This window comes from Trachurus japonicus, chromosome 5 (assembly GCF_045865225.1).
Source record: "Trachurus japonicus isolate A0001 chromosome 5, Traja_1.0".
Lineage (NCBI taxonomy): Eukaryota > Metazoa > Chordata > Actinopteri > Carangiformes > Carangidae > Trachurus > Trachurus japonicus.
In genome coordinates, this window is record NC_140911.1 from 19731086 (window position 1) to 19751319 (window position 20234).

General features: G+C 42.1%; 3 protein-coding genes across 4 annotated transcripts in view; 2 read left to right on the forward strand and 1 right to left on the reverse strand.

The window, feature by feature from the left end:
- Positions 1-882, reverse strand: part of LOC146987478 (glutamate receptor-interacting protein 2-like) — a 187957-nt gene extending 187075 nt beyond the window's left edge. Inside the window, exon 1 of one of the 2 annotated variants that reach the window (XM_085776702.1) lies at positions 709-882. In XM_085776702.1, the coding sequence (XP_085632828.1) occupies positions 709-763 (55 nt within the window). In that variant the 5' untranslated portion in view covers positions 764-882. The remainder of the gene's footprint in view (positions 1-708) is intronic. The other variant, XM_085776703.1, reaches the window with a different exon arrangement.
- A 6460-nt stretch (positions 883-7342) lies between these two features.
- The window catches only part of LOC146987480 (gamma-glutamyl hydrolase), a 32172-nt gene continuing 19280 nt past the window's right edge, over positions 7343-20234 (forward strand). Inside the window, exons 1-2 of the mRNA XM_085778046.1 lie at positions 7343-7709; positions 8728-8842. Of these exons, the coding sequence (XP_085634172.1) occupies positions 7589-7709; positions 8728-8842 (236 nt within the window). The 5' untranslated portion in view covers positions 7343-7588. The remainder of the gene's footprint in view (positions 7710-8727; positions 8843-20234) is intronic.
- LOC146987481 (G2/M phase-specific E3 ubiquitin-protein ligase-like) lies at positions 10631-16587 on the forward strand. The gene is made up of 7 exons (XM_085777840.1): positions 10631-10657; positions 13397-13755; positions 14157-14479; positions 15082-15263; positions 15351-15523; positions 16020-16234; positions 16334-16587. The coding sequence occupies exons 1-7, from the start codon at positions 10631-10633 to the stop codon at positions 16585-16587; spliced, it is 1533 nt and encodes a 510-aa protein (XP_085633966.1).

The following is a 20234-nucleotide window of genomic DNA, read 5'->3' on the forward strand; positions in this document are numbered from 1 at the left end:
CACACACACACACACACACACAGGCATCTGCACACACTTCACAGATGCGCACCATCACGCACGCACGTGCACATTGTAGCTGAAGCTGACCAACATCATCAGTGTCTGCCGCCTCCTGTGTTCATGCTGCAGGACCGACACGCAGCCTCTCTCCTCTCTCTCTCTACCCCCCCGCCCCCTCCCACCCCCTCCCACACACACACACACACACACACACGCCACCCTGACCTGCCAGCATCAGTAGCCTCGCGCAATCTTCTGCTGAAACGGCGGAACAAACCCGTGGTGACACGTGTGCGCACAGCGCGCGGCTCCAACAGACCAAGCGTGTCCACGCACACTCATGAGCTACACACACACACACATAGGCTACACATGCGTGTGTCCTGCACGCACACACACACACACACACACACACACACACACACACACACAATTACAGAAGCTGCAGGTGCTTCTCAATCAGCTCAGTGAGCACATGCGCAAACGAAGCGCGCGCAGTTGTAGTGATCCAGAAAAGTCCAAACATATAAAGCAGAAAACACACAAACACACAAACACAAAGTGTCTGCGCTCAAACTGCAACTCACACACACACACACACACACACACACACACACACACACACACACACACACACACACACACACACACACACACACACACACACGCGCAGCAGTGAACTGTTAAATGATGTTGCTCTCCTACCTTCCTCGTGAATCCGCTGCAGACAGAAAGTGAGGTTCCTCCGCCAGCCCGGCATGGTGGTGATGAAGAGGAGGAAGAGGAGGAGAGGTCTGGGTGATGAAGAGGAGGAGGAGGAGGAGGAGGAGGAGGGTGAAGAGGGATGAAGAGGAGTGATGATGGTGAGGGCAGTAGATCCTGACCGAGACCGAGTGGAGGTGATGACAGGAAGGCGACAGCGGCGAACTGAGCCCCCCTCCCCCGGTGTCTGACTGTCGGTGAGCGGCGAGTAGCGGCGTCTCTCCGGTAACGACCCCGCTGACGGTCCGTGTGACAGTCGGTCCCGCTGCGGCACCGATGCTCTCTACCCTCTCTCTCTCTCTCTCTCTCTCTCTCTCTTCCTCTCCCCCTTCCTCTCTCTATTCCTCTCTCATTCTCTCTCTCTCCCTCTACTCCCTCTCTTTTTCTCTCTCTTCCCCCTCCAGTCTCTCTCTCCGTATTTGTCCCCCTCCCTCAGTGTCTCTATTTTTCTTCATTTCCTGCCTCTCCGTGTCCCTTTCTATTGTGCCCCCCTCCCTCCCTCCATCATCTTTTCGTCGGAGTTCATTTACAGGTCAAAGTTTTGTTTTTATCGTTATCTTTTCATAACATTTTAATTTCACCCTAACTTCTTTCAAAACATTCCACCTACACTGGGAGTGTGTGTGTGTGTGTGTGTGTGTGTGTGTGTGTGTGTGTGTGTGTGTGTGTGTGTGTGTGTGTGTGTGTGTGTGTGTGGAGACCGTTGGGCCTACCTGAGCTTATTAACCTGTAACAATCAGCAGCAGCAGCCTCCTGGTGCACCATGTGTCAACACACCTGTACCTAATCAAACCTCTGCTCAGCTGGACGAACAGGGTGGTTGTAGCTCGATGATGGTAAACTCAGAAGAAACCTCCAAAGTCCGAAAAACTTTAGATCCCGGGACCAGGGCCGTTGCTAGGAATTCTGGGCCCCCTTAAAGAATACTAAAGTGGGCCCCTCCCCCTAACTTTTCCTTTTTTTTTCTTAGACTACGTATGTATTATCATTTTTTATTTAGCCTTCTTTGTTTTGATGCTAATGCAGCATTACACTGCAAAAACTCAAGTATCTTAGCAAGAATATTTGTCTTATTTCTAGTCAAAATGTCATTTCTAGTCAAAACAAATCTCATTCTACTTAAAATAAGACACATCATATTAAAAGCAGCTTGTTTTTAGACACTTTTTACTTCTTTCAAGCATATTTTCACTTGGAATAAGTAGAAAAAATCTGATAGTGGAGCAAGTTTTTCTTTCTTATTACAACCACAAAAAACTTACTTTCACTGGCAGATTTTTCTATTTATTGTGAATTTAAGTGAAAATCATCTAAAATTTTTAGGTAATGAGTCTTATTTTAAGTGGAAAGAGATTAGTTTTGACTAGAAATGAGACATTTGGACAAGAAATAAGACAAATATTCTTGGAAAGATGTTGAGTTTTTACAGTGTACTATGAGTATTAGTCAGGGTCTTATGCAGAATAAATCAGTCATACAAAGATTAGACTACTGGGGTTTTTTATGGGCCCCACTGGGCGCTGGGCCCCTAGAGTTATCATCACCTTTCTCCCCTATACAACGGCCCTGCCCGGGACCTACTTAGGAACCAATATGGCTGCCAGAGAGCGCCAGAGACAGTTCAATGTTCATCCACAGCGGTGCAACTGATAAATCTTAGAGACTTCAGTCATTAGTCTTAGCATAGATCTTAGCAAGAAATGGTAGTTCCAAACAAGAGCAGCACTTTGTGACGAAACGGTTATGGCGGGAACTAGGTCTCTCTCAAGCGCTGCCGTCTTCTCCTCGGCAAAAGTCGAACTTATCCCAAGATGCATTGCGTGCCGGTATTGAAAGTCAACAACACGGACAAAGTTTTTTTTTTCCCTTTTAGTAGGCTAATACAAATCTTACAAGAAGAATAATTTCCAATACAAATTATATTTTAAAACTAAGCAAAACATGTCAGCATTTGTAACACAACGAATGGAGCGGGAAAGCATGAGAAAAGAAAAAAAACATGGAGCACCTCACCTGTGATTAAAAAAAAACTTGTTTGTATGTTTTTTGTTTGTCCGTTTATTAGCCTAATAAATGCCACAAAATCTGCAAAATGACACAAAACATTGTGATGGTCAAAACAGGCTTTACATTCGTAGTAAGTAGCATACCAATACATTCTGACCCAATTAAGTTTAACAATTTTACAAGTAGCCTATAAAATCATTACCGATTCCAAACCCACTCCACATAAAACCTGATCCCACCACATGACATTAAAGTGCAGCGTGAGAGTGAAGCCGTGCACCTGACACCACTGTGACGTCCTGTGTTATCACATTGAGCTGCTGTCAGCCTTGGTCCATGTGCAACAGTGTCCTGGTGCTTGTTTTGTTAATTGAATTGTCAGTTTTCCTACAAACACGTCACTAAGACTAATTCTCAAAGCTGCCCCTTAATAATTAAATGAGAGTGAAGTGTGGCTCACACTGTGCGGACACTGAGTAAAGACTGCTTCGTCTGTCCACCAGTAATTGGTTCTCTGATAACAGCCTGTTCAGGTCATGTCAGTGCAACTGTCTGAACCATGCAACGTCTAATTCAAGTTTCAAAGGTCAGTCAAACTTCCTGCTCTCAGAGAGGAAATGTAATTTGAAAAAAAATAAAGGGTAATTGGGATACCTGGGAAAAATGACAACATCCCAAGGCGACCACTTACTGCTGCACTCACTTCAGCTAAAACAAAACTATTTAAGAGATTCTGCATCTCTCCCTCAGCTAAGGAGAAGTTAAACCTTGGATGCTTGCGTATAAACATGCAGGTGTTTTGAGCTGCTGGCCTCAAAGCTTTGGTAAATTACCCCACCAGTTTATAAATCTGGCCCATGCTCAGGCCACATGCTGGTTTTGCTTTATCTTTTTGTTTATATTCCCAGATCCAGGGCTGGCCCAACATTGCCATATATACTGCTTCTGAATCTGAAACACTTCTGGTGCGCACACAGAAATCTTCTAGGTATTCTGTCTCCATGTGGATGAACACAACAGGCCTCTGTCAGGAGGTTTGTTTTGCTTTCTTCATTGCTCTTTAATGTTTTCTGACTTTCTGGTCTTTTATTTCACAGAGTTTCGGTTTGTGTTACTTCCACACTAAGGTTCTGACCAAGGGGGCAGTTGTCGGTCTGAGAAGTGAAGCTCACTTCCGCGTTCAAAAAACTGCAATCCCCCCGGCTTCCTCTGGGGGCTGGTGTCAGAAGGGAGCATTCTCCATAGACCCCCATGTTAAAATCGCCGACTTTACATCCTCAATAAACATGTTAAAAGCCTGGTGTCAGAACGTTTTTTTGTCTCAATCGATAGTTTCTACCCCCGCACACACTCTGAGGGGGGTGAATTTTTTTTTAACTCTACCGTTTTACTGTTATTAGGTTAAAATTCTGGCCAATCAGGGCGCGGAAACGTTGAGTGACAGGTCCGAGCAGCTCCGTGGACAGCTGCTTCGAGGCCAGTGGGCGGGTTCTCGGTCGGCCAATCCAACGTGGCGCTGTTCAGGCCGCCATGTTGGAGTCACAAAAACGACTCCCCAAAACCAATGGGTGACGTCACGGACGCTACGTCCATTCTTTTTACAGTCTATGGTTCTGACCCAGCAGCGACTTCTAGTGTGAAGAGGTGAGACAGAGAAAGACTTCAGCTCCTCCCCTTCATCCACTAGTCCATCACATCTCTGACATGCTCCTGTTTTACTCAGTAAGGAAGGAGTCTTATAGCTCTGGGCCTGAACTCTCTGTGACTCAACGGAGCGGCAGAGTTTGGAGATATGATGTCATCACTGTGAGTCGTCGTTCCCACAGCTCACACTCGTCTCATCTGTTGTCAGGACAAACACTGATTTGTGATACTTATAAAAGGTCCCTCCCTCTTTTCCTGCTCAGAGACAGAAAAGGACCTGCGGCTGCACTGTCACATCCATCGACTTCGTGTTCCCTAATCCACCGTCTGAGACTGCATCACTGTGACATCACAGGCGAGGGGGCGGCGGTGTAGGATGAGCACGTTTCCCTCTCAGTGGCCTCAGCTGGGGGCTCGTACTGTAACATGACACACACACACACACACACACACACAGTCACAGTTGTCCCTGGTAATGTCGGCTGTTTTCACTTCAGTGGTTGTGGATCAGGAGGAGGAGGTCGCCCGCTGATCAGAAGGCTGCGGTTCAGTCGCGGTTCAGTGTTTTATGGTAAAAAATATTTTACTTTTTTTTTATGTATGTGTTGTGCCATTTATTTGTGAGGTTGAATCTGTAGATCACATAGATCACAACTGCTAGTTGACCACCGCAGCAGCAGCAGAACTTGCATTGATTAACTGCATGGTTGAACCTCTGATTCACTTATAGTCTGAACCAGTATTAGACTGGTGGAGATGTGACATCATAAAACATCCAGCTGCACTGACCGTCAGTTGTCATAGTAGACCTGTTACAGCCCCAGGATGAGGAGGGGATTTGGACTCCAACACACACACACACACACACACTTACAGAGTGATGCTGCACTGAGGACTGTTTGGTGGGGGAGTGCAGCCTCTTGTGGTCAGTCGTCAGTGGTGCAGTGTATTTTCTTCCTCTGCAATGAACAGCAATCTTGTGACTTCAGTCAGAGTTACCTGCATTACAAACTGCTGACGGCATCAAATTACACATATACACACATTCAAACACCCTCTCTTTACTGCAGTGTTCGCTCTGAACTCACACACACACACATGCGCACACAATTTCACCTATTCTTGCTCTGTCCCATCGTCCCAGGCAGCGCTGCCAGATGACCTTAGGTGACACAAATTAACACAAGTAGAGGATTTCACTGCTGCAGCACTAGATGGACACACACACGCACAGTATGCACCTAAAGTATTGTCACAGAAGTGAGAAGAACATCAGGAATGAGTCACTTTGTGGTCAACAACATGTGACACAAGGACTAATGAAGCTCTGATCACAGACATGTGGTTTAGTCACAAGGTTTCAAGTTTGCAGTCATACACCGAACTACAGTTTAAATTCATTTTTAGGTTCAGTCTGACACAAACATTTAGTCACAGTGTCACAGATTTCCCTCAACTGTCTGGTTCCAAGTTGATAGAAAACAAAATTAAACTAATTCTATTGTCTTTTATATCAGCAAACCACGTCTCTAATTCTAAATTTACACAGCAGTTCTATGTTGGGGGAGGTACAGAAATCAAATATAGTCGACAATATACAGTAGACTGATGAGTTAATAAACTGATCCTCACATTAAGTGTGAATACCGGAAGGGTGGGCTACATTTAATAGGCTAATAATAACAAATGTGTTAGCTGCATGTAATAAATTAATACATTTAAAATGTCAGACATTGCAGTTCACCATGTCTGAAGCTGTAATATTTGAATTACAGCTGATTGTATGTTCATTTCAATTTCAGTAGCCTATGTGTTTTACAGATCAGTCGACTGCATTAACCACTGGGTGCATCAGGAAGCAGCAGAACAGGTGACAAACCTACCTGAGTGCCCTTTGGTGTCTAATTTAATCCACAGATGAAAGTCATAGTGTTGTTTGTTTTGTGATCACATGACTTGGCAGAAGTTTTATAGTCTACCGGATCTTTGTCTATGGGTGAATCAGTTAAGGGAAGCACTTGACCAACCTGTTATTCGTGATGGACATAGATCTGTTCTCTGATCTGATGAATATTTCCTGTTCACCTGTTCTACTTGTCTGTCAGTTTGCTGTCTCCATGATCACGCCCCCTCGAAGTTTGCATGTTCCCAGGGCCGTTGCTAGGAATTCTGGGCCCCCTTAAAGAATACTAAAGTGGGCCCCTCCCCCCAACTTTTCCTTTTTTTTTTCTTAGACTACATATGTATTATCATTTTTTATTTAGCCTTCTTTGTTTTGATGCTAATGCAGCATTACACTGCAAAAACTCAAGTATCTTAGCAAGAATATTTGTCTTATTTCTAGTCAAAATGTAATTTCTAGTCAAAACAAATCTCATTATACTTAAAATAAGACACATCATATTAAAAGTAGCTTGTTTTTAGACACTTTTTACTTATTTCAAGCAGATTTTCACTTGGAATAAGTAGAAAAAATCTGATAGTGGAGCAAGTTTTTCTTCCTTATTACAAGCACAAAAAACTTACTTTCACTGGCAGATTTTTATTGTTAATTTAAGTGAAAATGATCTAAAAACAAGTTAATTTTTAGGTAATGAGTCTTATTTTAAGTGGAAAGAGATTAGTTTTGACTAGAAATGAGACATTTGGACAAGAAATAAGACAAATATTCTTGGAAAGATGTTGAGTTTTTACAGTGTACTATGAGTATTGGTCAGGGTCTTATGCAGAATAAATCAGTCATACAAAGATTAGACTACTGGGGTTTTTTATGGGCCCCGCTGGGCGCTGGGCCCCTAGAGTTATCATCACCTTTCTCCCCTAGACAACGGCCCTGCATGTTCCACCTGGACAGCAGCTGCACCTCCGAACGAGGAAGGAGCTCAGTCAGGGGTTTGGAGGAGGGGGGCGGGGTGTGTGCGCGCGCGTGTGTGTAGGGGACACCCCCCACGTGACTGACTTTATTCCGTAACACCGTAGCAGCTTGGACGGAGGTGAAGACACAGACCGGAGGAGCGCGGCAGGGAAGAGGAGCGTCCTAAAGAGTATCATCATCATCATCATTATCACCCAGTCTCTCAGCAGTCTCTCTCTCTCCCCCCCCCGCGCCCCCTCCCCACCTCCACTTCTCCGGCAGCTTGGTTGTTCCATCCCGCCCGGTGCTCGGCTCGGGATGAGCTGTCCGGCTGCAGCCGTGTTCGCGGCGCTGACCGCCTGGCTCTGCTGCGGCGCGGCGCAGTGCGCGGCGGTGGCGGCGGGTCGAGGCCAACAGCTCAACCAGCGACCGATCATCGGTAAGATTCACCGGCTGTTTAATAGTCCTGGTCCTGGAGTGTCCGGTGGATTACAGACAGATCTTATGTAATAGCCCGAGAATGTTCCAGAATAAGTGTGTGCGTGTGTGTGTGTGTGTGTGTGTGTGTGTGTTCCGCCATCATCTACCTTGTTGTTTTAACTGCAGGTGCAGGCTACGTTTCTACTATCGATTAATATTGATGATCAATAAAACTAACATTTCTAGGCTGTATCCTGTAGACTACTGTAGCTTGCCCATGTATTTTGAATAGTTTGATAAAACACGACATATTTATTATTAGTAGGCTATAAGTTTTTACATAATTGTCTTTTTCTGGTTTGGAATGGCTACTTTCATCTGTGATGTTTATCTAGCCTATCTAATAATTACGTTACAGTTTAATTCACTACTAATACATAGTCATTAAGATTAGGCTGTAACAGCTGTTGGTTGAGACGCTGTATATGTTTCCAGCTGTTGTCTAGCGTGAATCCTCCCAGCACTGATAAACCTGAGCAGAGGCAAGAGGAGGAGCTGTGACCTGCAATAAATAATAAGTAATAATGATATAAAAAGTAAAAATCCACTGCTGATGTATGCAACAATAATCATCGTATGTCAGTTTGATCAGTGAACTTGTCATCTAGTACAGATCTGACTCTGGATCAGTGTCACCACCTTGAATCATTGTAGGATTCTAAACTTTGACCGTGACCGATGATGTGTGGTGACGTGGAAGTGCTCAGACACCATCATCTGGTGGCTTTTCCTGATTATCAGCCGCAGGTTTTCAACAAATGTAGAAAGTCTTTTCTGATGCAGATCTAATAGGTCCCCTGAAACTGTTGGCACTGAACCGACCTAACCACCCTGTAAGACCGGTCCTCTCCTTTGTTTGAAACAACAACAGAAAGATAGTGAAGTCATGAAGATTTTATGGAGAAATTAAAATTCAGGAGTTCAGGTATTTTCTTGTGTATTCATCTAGACGTTAACCTGTTTCCTGCTCTCTCCAGGTGTCCTGGCTCAGGAGAACCTTCCAGGAGACCCAGTTGCCCAGGGCTCTTCCTACATCGCTGCCTCCTACATCAAGTACCTGGAGGGAGCGGGGGCCAGGGTCGTCCCCATCAGGTACCATGAACACGTAATTAGCCTGGATCAGAGAAGCAGGGTTTGATGAATTTTAATTAAATTATTGAATTACTTTATTTTTTGTTCAGTTCTCTGGGGCGTTGGGCTTGAAGTTTTGAACTGACTAGAGCCGGTGCATATTCTCATTTGTCCAGGTCATAGTATTTCAAAAGAGGTTAAATCGAAAGCAATTGGACTTAGTTATTTGTCTAGGAAGACGTTTCACCTCTCATCCAAGAGGCTTCATCAGTTCATGTAGCATCTGACCAGGCTGGGACTGGTCCGAACTGACTAGACATTAGAGCTCAGACATTAATGATACGTTTTAGACTTATAACTCTTTGTGTCACTGACTCGTCTTTAGAAATGATCCACTGAGGAATACTAAGATGTTGTGCTGCTGTGCGATTGATATTAATAGAAAGTATTACACTTATTGGAGTGTGCTGTTGGTTTTCTGAATACTAAGATGTTTCCAGCTGGACAGGACTGTTTCTAACAGCAGTGGTTCTGCTTGGAATAAAGATGCACGTAATAATAGTTTGTTACACAGATACTTTGCAATCCTATAGTTTCAACATTAGTATTTGTCTGTTTCACATTGTGGCCAGTAGGTATGAGAGGCCGTTTAGGAAATAATGCATATTTGCTCTCACATGTTACATCATACTCTCTTACAAACACTAGTATAGTCACGCACACATACTATCATACTCTCTCACATACACTAGTATAGTCACACACACTTACTACTATAGTTACACACACACACACATACTATCATACTCTCTCACATACACTAGTATAGTCACGCACACTTACTACTATAGTCACACACACTTACTGTCATACTCTTTCACATACACTAGTATAGTCACACACACTTACTGTCATACTCTCTCACACACACTAGTTTAGTCACACACACTTACTAGTATAGTCACACACACTTACTATCATACTCTCTCACACACACTAGTATAGTCACACACACTTACTAGTATAGTCACACACACTTACTATCATACTCTCTCACACACACTAGTATAGTCACACACACTTACTATCATACTCTCTCACACACACTAGTATAGTCACACACACTTACTATCATACTCTCTCACATACACTAGTATTGTCACGCACACTTACTACTATAGTCACACACACTTACTATCATACTCTCTCACATACACTAGTATAGTCACACACACTTACTAGTATAGTCACACACACTTACTATCATACTCTCTCACATACACTAGTATTGTCACGCACACTTACTACTATAGTCACACACACTTACTATCATACTCTCTTACACGCTATTATGGATGGAACAACATGATAGTGAATGTATGAGAGAATAATATGTGATGTGTGCAAGTATAGTAGTATGTGTGAGAGAGTTTGATTGAAACGGAAGTCAACTTGAATTTCCAGTTTCTGATTGGCTCATCACGGGTGTAGGTACCGGATGTGTCTCTCCAGGGATCTCAAGGACAATGTCCCGCCTCCTGGACGTTAACGTGTGAAAATGGTCGACCGGGACCGTGTGAATGAGGCAATTGGAATTTTGAATAACATTTTAACCCGTTCTAATGTGATAACCACAATGTCGGAAATTTCGAACCGTAATCAACAGCCCTCAAGTAGCGCGGTCGATGGGGAAATGCGGCGGCTCTTCAGACCTGGAGCATCAGGTGTATCAGGGCAGAGCGGGCCCTCTCAAGCTAATGGCAACCAAGCAAATCAACCTCGATTTCAAACACAACAGTACTTTGGCGGATGGGCTTCCAGCAGGTCAAGGAGGAGGTAAGGTCATTTCATTTAGTGGATTAATTTAGCCTTATGGGCTGCTTAATAACATTAAAAGCACGAGCTTGGGTTCACGTGGGTCTGTTTGAATGTCTAGGTCTCCTACAGATCAGCAATGTTTTTGCTGCCACTGTGCCACATTAACACTTTTAGCTAGCAGCCAGGCTAGCCTATAAGGGCAACTATGCAAGCCTGTTCCGCTGTGGTAAACCATGGATGTATTAGGTAAACCTCCTCCCGGTCGTGCGCATTTTTTAAGGAAGTGGTTAAAAATCAATCAGCGGAGTGGTGGATTTATGATTACACCCAATCCTACAGCTTGATTGCTCGGCTTCGATGTAAACAAAGCAAAGGCTGAAGTGCCCCGCTTTCATTAAAAAAAGAATTACGTCCCTCTCATTTTCCGCTTCGGAAAGAGTACGGCCAGGGTGCGATTCCCCCCCCCCCCTCCCTGGTCATTTATTATTATCCCCGGTGGGGATACGTGTTGTCCCTCCCTCTGGTCAGTAATATCCTACTTTAGATCAAGTCTACATTTGAACCGCGAGCCTTCTCATCCCCAGCAGCGCACAGAGACCGTGTAACCCAGGCTACTGTAAATTCTCAAAAAAAAAAAGGCGAGAGATGCCGGTTGCACTGGGTCGGGTCTGTCTCCAGGTTTGAGCAAATAAAGCCGGTCTCAAGCCGGGTCTGTTTCTATATGCTTAATGTTTGGGTGCAACAAAATCAACATCTAATCTGTCCCTTCAAAATAAAGTTAGTGACGTGTCTGTTTGGAGCAGCTGCTGACAGATGTGCAGCTGCAGTGACAGTTTCCTCATCACTAAACCTGGGCCACCATCCGATCCTTCCTCGGGACAAAGTCTCTTGGACATATATTAGGCCTATTCTGTGTTTTTCTTCTCTTTAACCGTCTCATTTCAGCTTTTGTCGGTTGGCAATCATCTGGTGCACCGCTGTTTCTCTCTCGCGCTCGCTCACTCACTCACTCTCATGCGCATATAAATGTTATAAAACAAAATAACCCGATGCGGTCCGGCCGCATCGGGTCCAGGGTCAACACTGGTCGGACCTGGTCGGGTCTTTGCTCATTTATTTGCTCAAACTTGGAGCCAGACCCGGTCCACAGACCAGAGTCTGGTTGAGAACGGTAGTTGTCAGGTGCGGGGGGGGCAGACTTGGTTTTCTGGATGAGTCCGGGATCGTCACCGCTCTCTGCCTCACTGTAAACACAGGCTGTGCTCATGCCAGAGATACCAGGCTAGTGTGCCATTTTTGCAAATAATGTCAATAATATATTTTATATAGAGCCTTGATTATCTTTCCCCTAATCCTCAAGACCTAAAAGAACAGTTAACATTTAAAAACAACTTCATAATATTTTTTGTGTGTTTACCATATGTGTGAAATTTATTTGGTCATATCAAATTTTCTACATCCATGACACCACCACAGCATGCATATTCTTAAAGCTCAGGTTGTTTTGAAAAAAAAAAAAGATAGTATCTCAGTCCTTCAGTGTGATTGAAAACCTGGCTCGACTAAAGTAAACCAGACATCTTTTTCATGTAGCCTATGGATTGCTTGTTTGTTCATTCCTTTTGGATTTATGAGACACATTGCCTATCCTGTAAAAAATCCATTGTATTTTTGTTCTGCTGACTTTTTTGCACATGTTAAGTTGGTTGAATAATTTCATATTAATATGGGTAAGCTCATGTTTCACTTTCAGATGATTGCCTGGAAGTGGAGCGATTCTAAAGCCTGGAATACAGTGTACAATTTTGCAAACGTTCCTGTTTAATGCCAATCCTCGCACCCAAGGATTGGACCGTACAGTGTGAGCACAGAAATCATGAGCTTGTGTAGCAGTTGTGAAATGGTTGCTTATAGGCTGAAGGCTCAACACCATGCAACCATTTCACAACAGCTACACTTGTGCCTCACATCATGGTTGATTTACTCATACAGTGTGAGTTGGCATTAAACAGGAAGGTTTAAAAAATCGTACAGTGTATTCCAGGCTTTAGAATTGCTCCACTTCCAGGCAATCATCTGAAAGTGAAACATAAGCTTACCCATGTTAAAATGAAATTATTCACCAACTTCACATGTACAAAAAACAAAAACACTGTCTTACTGACAACATGCAATTACAGTGCACTCTTCTTTTTTTTCTTTCAGGCCTAACACCCAGCACCATCCCAGTTTCAACAAAGACGTCATCCTGCTACCCCATTCTGCATGGGATGAAGTTTGTAAACACAAAATAAAAAGAAAACTTCATGAGAATGGCTTAATTCTAAGCGCCTTTGAGATTAGGAAAACGTGGGACAACAGGACAGTCATTGCAGAGATTCGAGAGGCATTCCAAAACAAAATTCCCGAGGATGTCAGGTATTATATTATTTGAATTTTTGATACATCATGGATTAAAACTGGCCTTGTAATTGACTCCTATTTCTTTCTATTTTTCTTTATTCTTCTTTTATTATTTTCCCAGTGTTGAACTGTTGATGGCATGTGGCACCAAATTGGTGTCACCAAAGCTGCGCGAGGGCCAAGAGTTGAATGGCTTCATTATCCATAAAGTCTTTAAGGCAAAGGCATTGTACATACGGCCAGGAAGGGATCTTCCATTTCAGGTAAGGGATTTAAAATGAATGCTTATCCAGATAGCATACAGCTGTCATTTTTGAGAATAACTCCAAGATTTTGTATTTTTTGTTGTTTTAGTTTGACAGCACAGATTCAGATGACTGTGTGGAGATTAACACCACAATAGCATCCAACAACTTCCAAGCTGGAGGCTATATGTGTACACGGTCCAGGGGAAACCAAATTTCAACTCAGCCTCCTGCCACCCCACATGCATCCAGTGACACCGCCCCGACAGCTACACTGCTCTCTGCACCACAAGCATTGAGTGACATTGCGACTGAAGCTGAACCACCAGAAGCACCCAGTGCTTGTGGTGGTGCAGGGAGGACTGACCACTATGCTGCCTACCTGTCCATCATGGGTTCAACCTCAGACCTCTCTTCTGATGAAGAGGATCTTAACCAGGCTATAATGGCTAGTCTTGAGAGTCATGCGTATGTAGCCCATGAATCAAATATTGTTCAATTAGGTTCTTCATAAACATTTAAGCTAGAAGCTAGATGCTTCAGATGGTTAAGAGATGCAAATTTGTAATTGTTATATATCTAGATAACCATGCCATTGACAGCTTGTTTTTGACGAGGGCAAGACCTGATCAATGATCATTGATCTCAGTCTTTTTCAATCTACATAATAAATAATTTTTTACATCAAACAGTACTTTCTGTTCTGATAAATTGTATAGTTAGCCACAGTGTTACATTCTACTAACACTGAATATCCAGTGGCTATGTTTGAAGAAACCAACCTTGATTGTTTTATCACATTTTATGCAGAAAACTAAATAATTGTAACACTTTATTGATATTTATTTCTTCTTTATTTCACTCAACAGGGTATCTGAACAAACAAACACAGAATCAGCACAAGAAGTCCTCCTCAGTCTTGCATCTCAAATTGATGCCACCCAGAGATGCAGATTCAACATCAACAGGTCCTCAGTGCTAGATGGTGCTCTTCGAGGGTTCAAGAGGCTGTCATACAATCCCAAATATCAGATGAATATCAAGTTCTCTGATGATTTGGGACTGAGTGAAGAGGCTGTGGACCTAGGTGGCCCGAGAAGGGAATTCCTGCGGTTGCTTATGGAAGCCCTTGCAGTGTCACCAATGTTTGAGGGGAGGGCAGGGAGATTGAACCTAGCATTGGACAGCACAGGTACATGATAAAAACACATAATGTATTTTGGGAACTCTGTATGCTTATTGTTCTTTGAATCATTTTTCATTATTATGCTCACATCTTATGCCATTTTTTGCAGTCTAACTACTCCATCTACTAAGTATAAGTAGCTTCTACTGCACATTATTATTTGTGTTTAACTTTTTATTCTCTTTATATATTTTGGCAATATTAAATGTTTTCTGACATTTTTGTCCCATTGGAAATGCATTGGAATGATCTTCAAACTTGTCTACTACTTCTACTAGTTCCACATACTATCAGCTCAGTCCTCATTGCACTTTTTAAAATGCTTCACGAACCTCACGAACATGTTCCTATGGTGCAAACGCAGACAACACAGGAGTCACAGAAACCCTGTAGTTTGGGGTAGAGAGGGTGCAGGAACTAAAGGTTCTGGGTAGTTCTGGTGTGGAAGTGGCTATACACTCTGTTTTGTGAAGTGTCAGTCATTTCTTGTCCTGTACCGCCACCTACTGGATGTCACACACACAGCTAATACTGCACATATTTTTTGTCTGTAAGTTTGTACCATATATTTTTATCGATGTTCTCCCTCTATGCCATGTTTGTTCTAGCTTTAAGAGAGGATCGATATTTTATTGCTGGGCAGGCCATTGCTATAAGCTTGGTACATGGCGGTCCTCCACCAGGATTCTTTACACCAGCGCTGTACTCCCATCTGGTTGGTGGCAGTTCCACGATAAAGCCTGTTCTGGAGGACATTGCTGATGCGGACCTCTACGAGAAAGTAAAAAAGGTCAGAATATATAGTGAATAAATACACATTATGCTCTGCTATGCTATAGCTCATTTTTTCTGTCTTTATATTGTGTGCTGCTTTTAGGTGTCTGAAAGTACATCTTTTGAGGATCTGATGCGTGCCACGGAACCACTGCAAGATTATCTGGCAAATGCTGGGTGTCTCAGGCCATTAAAATGCATTGAAGACAGAGATCTGTTGGTTCAAGATATTGTCATGTTCCAGGTGGTCCACAGAGTCTCTGGGGCATTTGAAAGGTTTGTAACGCAATTCAGAAAGTTTTTATTATAAAGATGACTGGTGGTTTTTACAACAGTTTCATCTCCAAATGCAAGGACATACATGCAACATAACATTGAACTGAACACTTTTCATTTAAATCAAATTGGAGAAGGTTTCAAACGACTCATGCAGTTAGCAACTCCTTATTTTCTGTAGAGTACACTGCCCTATATTATTTTCATTACATTCTCATCATAGAGATGGACTGCACATAGAACAGCATATTAAGAAGAATATTCTGTTAGATCTTGTAACAAAAACAAAAAACATTGTACATCTTTGACCAAACTAGACTTTAAAATGTATTTACCAGATATAAACAGAATTATTTTAGATTCTGACAGACTGACGAAATGTACATTTAAACATTTCAAATGTTTTAGCAGCCTAGATGTCATTTAACCTCTGCTGGAATTTGGAATAAGTAGTTTGAAGGATTTATTTTGTTGTGTCATCTTTTAATTTTTGCAGATTTAAAGAGGGACTGAAAACCCTTGGTGTCCTGGACGCCATGAGGACGTACCCGGAGAGTTTTAGACCCTTGCTGTGCCATCAACCACCTCCACTCACAGCCAACTCCATGGATCAGCTCTTCCAAATTAGACTGTCTGTTGCAGGAAGCAACAAGAGAATGGCAGAGGAACGTGTTGTGCCATTTTGGAGAGATTACTTGCTGGATGTTGAGGGTAAATATTGGTGTTGCATATGGCTCTGTCTCATGACAATATAGTGTGATATTTTCTGTACATTGACATTTTTCTTTGTTGTTTTTTTCCATGTATTAGAGGAGGCCGGAGCCTCAAAGCTAAGCGATGTCTTAGCCTTTGCAACTGGTGCAAGCATCGTCCCACCAATTGGCTTCTCTCCTCAACCAACAATTGATTTCCTACATGACCAGTCTGTAAACCCAGGACGCTGTTTGCCTATGGCCAACACATGCATAAATTGTCTGAAGCTGCCACTTTGTGACACATACACTGAGTTCAAAGACAGTATGGACTATGCATTAGAAAATACTCAGGGTTTTGGTCGAGAGTAATAATGCTGAATTTAGGAACCCTGTTTTCCCTCGTATGGTCGGTTGAAAATTTGCTGAGACCATTTCTTTTTGGGGCTGATTGATATGACTTTGAGTATATGATTTGATTAACTGTTTTTATTTGCTTTTAGAATATAAAGAAGAATAGTGATAAATGTTAGTCAAGTTTTTAATACTGTTGTGTACAGTTGTGTACCACTTAACATTACTTGCTACCTCACAGTTACATCATAGTGCAGTGTTACCTATGGCCAGCACATAATAGACGGCCACTTTTGGGCACATTTACACTGATTTCAAAGACATTGTGGACTTTGATTTAGAAAATACTCAGGGTTTTGGTATAGAGAGTAATATTACTGAATTTAGGAACCCTGTTTTGCCTTGGATGGTCAGTTGAAATATTTGTTTTGAGACCATTTATTTTCCGGGCTGATTGATGTGATTTTGAGGTGTTTTATTTTATTACAGTTAATGTGCTGCTTACTGTTATTACTTGTTACTTGACAGTTACATCATATTTTAATCAAGTGTTGTGTGGCCTTGTTAATGTTGACTAAGAAAATGTAGCAGGCCTAAAAATAAACTGATACCATGATTACCATCATCACTCAATGGATCTATTGTATGTTGAATCCTGTCCATAACTGCTGCATTCACAGTAAAGTCATTTTCCGGAACAACAACATTGTTCTCAGTCTCTAACTCAGGAGGGTTGTCTTCATTGATTCCAAAGGCATCATGTCTATCAAAAATGTCCTGAGTAGCACCAGCTCCAGCAGACTGGAGAACACCTCTGTGCCACAGTTGTAGAGGTGTCTGTCCTCCCTCTGTAGACAATCCATGGTTGTTCCACTGATTTCGGAACTCTGCAGCTGCCCTTTGAACTCTTGGCAAATAGATGTAATGGAGACAAAACAGATGTTGTTCATCTGTTGAATCCAATATGCCTTCATTTTCCATGAAAGTGAACAGGTTGCTGAAGTGGAATGATACAACTCTGTTAAGCTCAGCCCATAAACGTTCTACTCTCTGATTATGGACACTGCGACCAGTAATGACACTGCCTCTGTTCAGCCCTCGTCTCCCCAACATATATCTGGCAACCCCTGTGTTCTCCATACCGTGGTCAGAGCGTACCCTTAGAGGGAGACCAAAGGTCTGTACTCCAGTACAGAACAGTCCCAGGACACTTGAGGCCCTGTTGTTGTTGAGACACTGTAAGTATATGATAGTTCGGCTAAAGCCATCCACACATCCATGGAAGACCATTCGCCACCTAACCAGTTTATGGTTTCCATCTATGTGCCTGTGGGGAGAAAAATAGCAAATAATTACTTAAGTGTAGCCCTGAGATTGAGACTGATCATGTATAATATAATAGATAGATAGATAGATAGATAGATAGATTGTATTGATCCCAACCTGGGAAATTACAGAAGAAAAATAGAGTAACATGAGGAGAGGACAACATAAGCACTGTAATGATAACAGCATATCTGCTAAGGATCTGAAGCTGATGTAGATGCTGCTTATATTTCCAGACAGCAGGGGGCGTTCAGTGTCTGTGAGCAGTTTAACCACAGAGGTCAGACATGGTTGTTGTTCCCTGTCTGTATGTCATCAAGACCAGTCTGATATAAAGTACCTGCTCTTTCAAGAAACTAACAGTGTCGTCAGTGAGCCCACAACAAAAACAGTACAAGCACATAATAAGTACTTTACAACATGAAAAACTCGGGAAATATGAGGTACATTGAGTATTTCCACCTATAACTTTGTTCAACAAATTTTTTAAGACTAAAGTTGCATCAGTAGGCCTAACTTTGAGTACCACCATTACTGCTACTAATACTGTAATAATATTACTTTTCCCCATAATACAACTAATTACTTACAGTAACTCTTCCATAAAATATCTTGTTAGCCTACTTTTTCAGGCTGATTGTTAATTGAACACTGAAATTAGTTCAAAGTTCAAAGTATTTTATTGTCATTCCACATGTTAGACATGACAGAACGAAATTTGTACCTAGGTCCCAGATAAAAAGTAATCAAGTATAAAAGCAAGGAACGGGCACAGTCTAAAAACAGACACAAACTAAAAACAGAAATTTCTATAGACAGAAATAAAAAAAAATTAGGCCTACCTACATTAGGCTACTAGTATTTGTATGCATGTTGACCTGCAGTAAGCAAGCTTGAAATAATGACACACTTTTCAAACAATTATATTTCTCATGAGTAAACTGCTTATTACTTAGTTAGAAATTAGTAACAAGTACTGAGTAATAAATACAATGTTTTGAGTAACAACCAAAATACTCACCACAATTGATTGGGAGTTTGAACATTATATATTCTTCGCCGAATTGCACGGCGACGACGAAGGGCCCGTCCTATAGGATCAAGTTCTTGCAGGCAATGTCTTAGACGCCACCGCTGTATACGGATGTTCCGTGATCTAAGGCTTCCATGTATATATCTTTCTCCAGCATTTGGGGTTGTTTGAAGAATGTCACGGACTATATCACCCAAGACGTCAGCAGACATTGTTGTGTAGGCCAGTGGTCCAATTTGAAGATTTTGTCTGTGGCTGTACAATGTCCTCCTACTGATACCAAAGCATAAAGCTATTCTTTGCCAGCTCATTCCCAGGGATAAACAGTACGTAATTTGTTCAGGTAGAATATTGTACTGTGGGCGACCAGGACGGCCAGTTATTATTGTTGGTGGGCCTCTTGAAGTCAACATTTCCCTTTGGCTCATTTGCAGTGATCTTGAGTTTTGAAATGAATTTATGATGGAACAAAAACATAAATGTAGGGCCTCCAATGTTACAAAGCTCTCTTGATCGACACCTCCATCAAACTGCTGGCTAAAGAACAAAATTGTCCGTGCATATCCATTAAGCTCAAAGAATAACCGATCCAAAATCATGCTGTCATATCCACCTCTGTCAGTTTCCCTTGCAATGTGCTGAAGGCACCTCATTGCATTAGTGAAAAAAGTCCTAATACTCTCCTCATTACCATTTACTGCTAACAAAAAGTTGCTTTGAAAGAGAAGGTAAATTAGTAGAAAAATCATATTTGCAACTGCAGTTACTTACAAAATTATAAAGTTGTACTTATAAAGTTGCCTTCTTGATTTCAGTTCTCCCACACAGCTTTCGTTTAGCTAGCAGTAAGCTCCCAGAGCTGTGCACCAATCAAGGAATGAGGCTTTATAGTATTTCCTGTTTAAACAAACTAACTTCCTGTTTTAGTAATAGTAAGTGTGTGTGACTATACTAGTAAGTGTGTGTGACTATACTAGTAAGTGTGTGTGACTATACTAGTAAGTGTGTGTGACTATACTAGTGTATGTGAGAGAGTATGATAGTAAGTGTGTGTGACTATACTAGTGTGTGTGAGAGAGTATGATAGTAAGTGTGTGTGACTATACTAGTAAGTCTGTGTGACTATACTAGTGTGTGTAAGAGAGTATGATAGTAAGTGTGTGTGACTATACTAGTAAGTGTGTGTGACAATACTAGTGTATGTGAAAGAGTATGATAGTAAGTATGTGTGACTAAACTAGTGTGTGTGAGAGAGTATGATAGTAAGTGTGTGTGACTATACTAGTGTATGTGAAAGAGTATGATA

Bases quoted from the DNA above. Each gene is read 5' to 3' on its own strand.
- LOC146987481 (XM_085777840.1), top strand. From the start codon at position 10,631: ATGGGCTTCCAGCAGGTCAAGGAGGAG. The intron at 10,658-13,396 runs GTAAGGTCATTT...TTGTTGTTTTAG, and splicing joins TCCAGCAGGTCAAGGAGGAG to TTTGACAGCACAGATTCAGA. The intron at 14,480-15,081 runs GTACATGATAAA...TGTTTGTTCTAG, and splicing joins CCTAGCATTGGACAGCACAG to CTTTAAGAGAGGATCGATAT.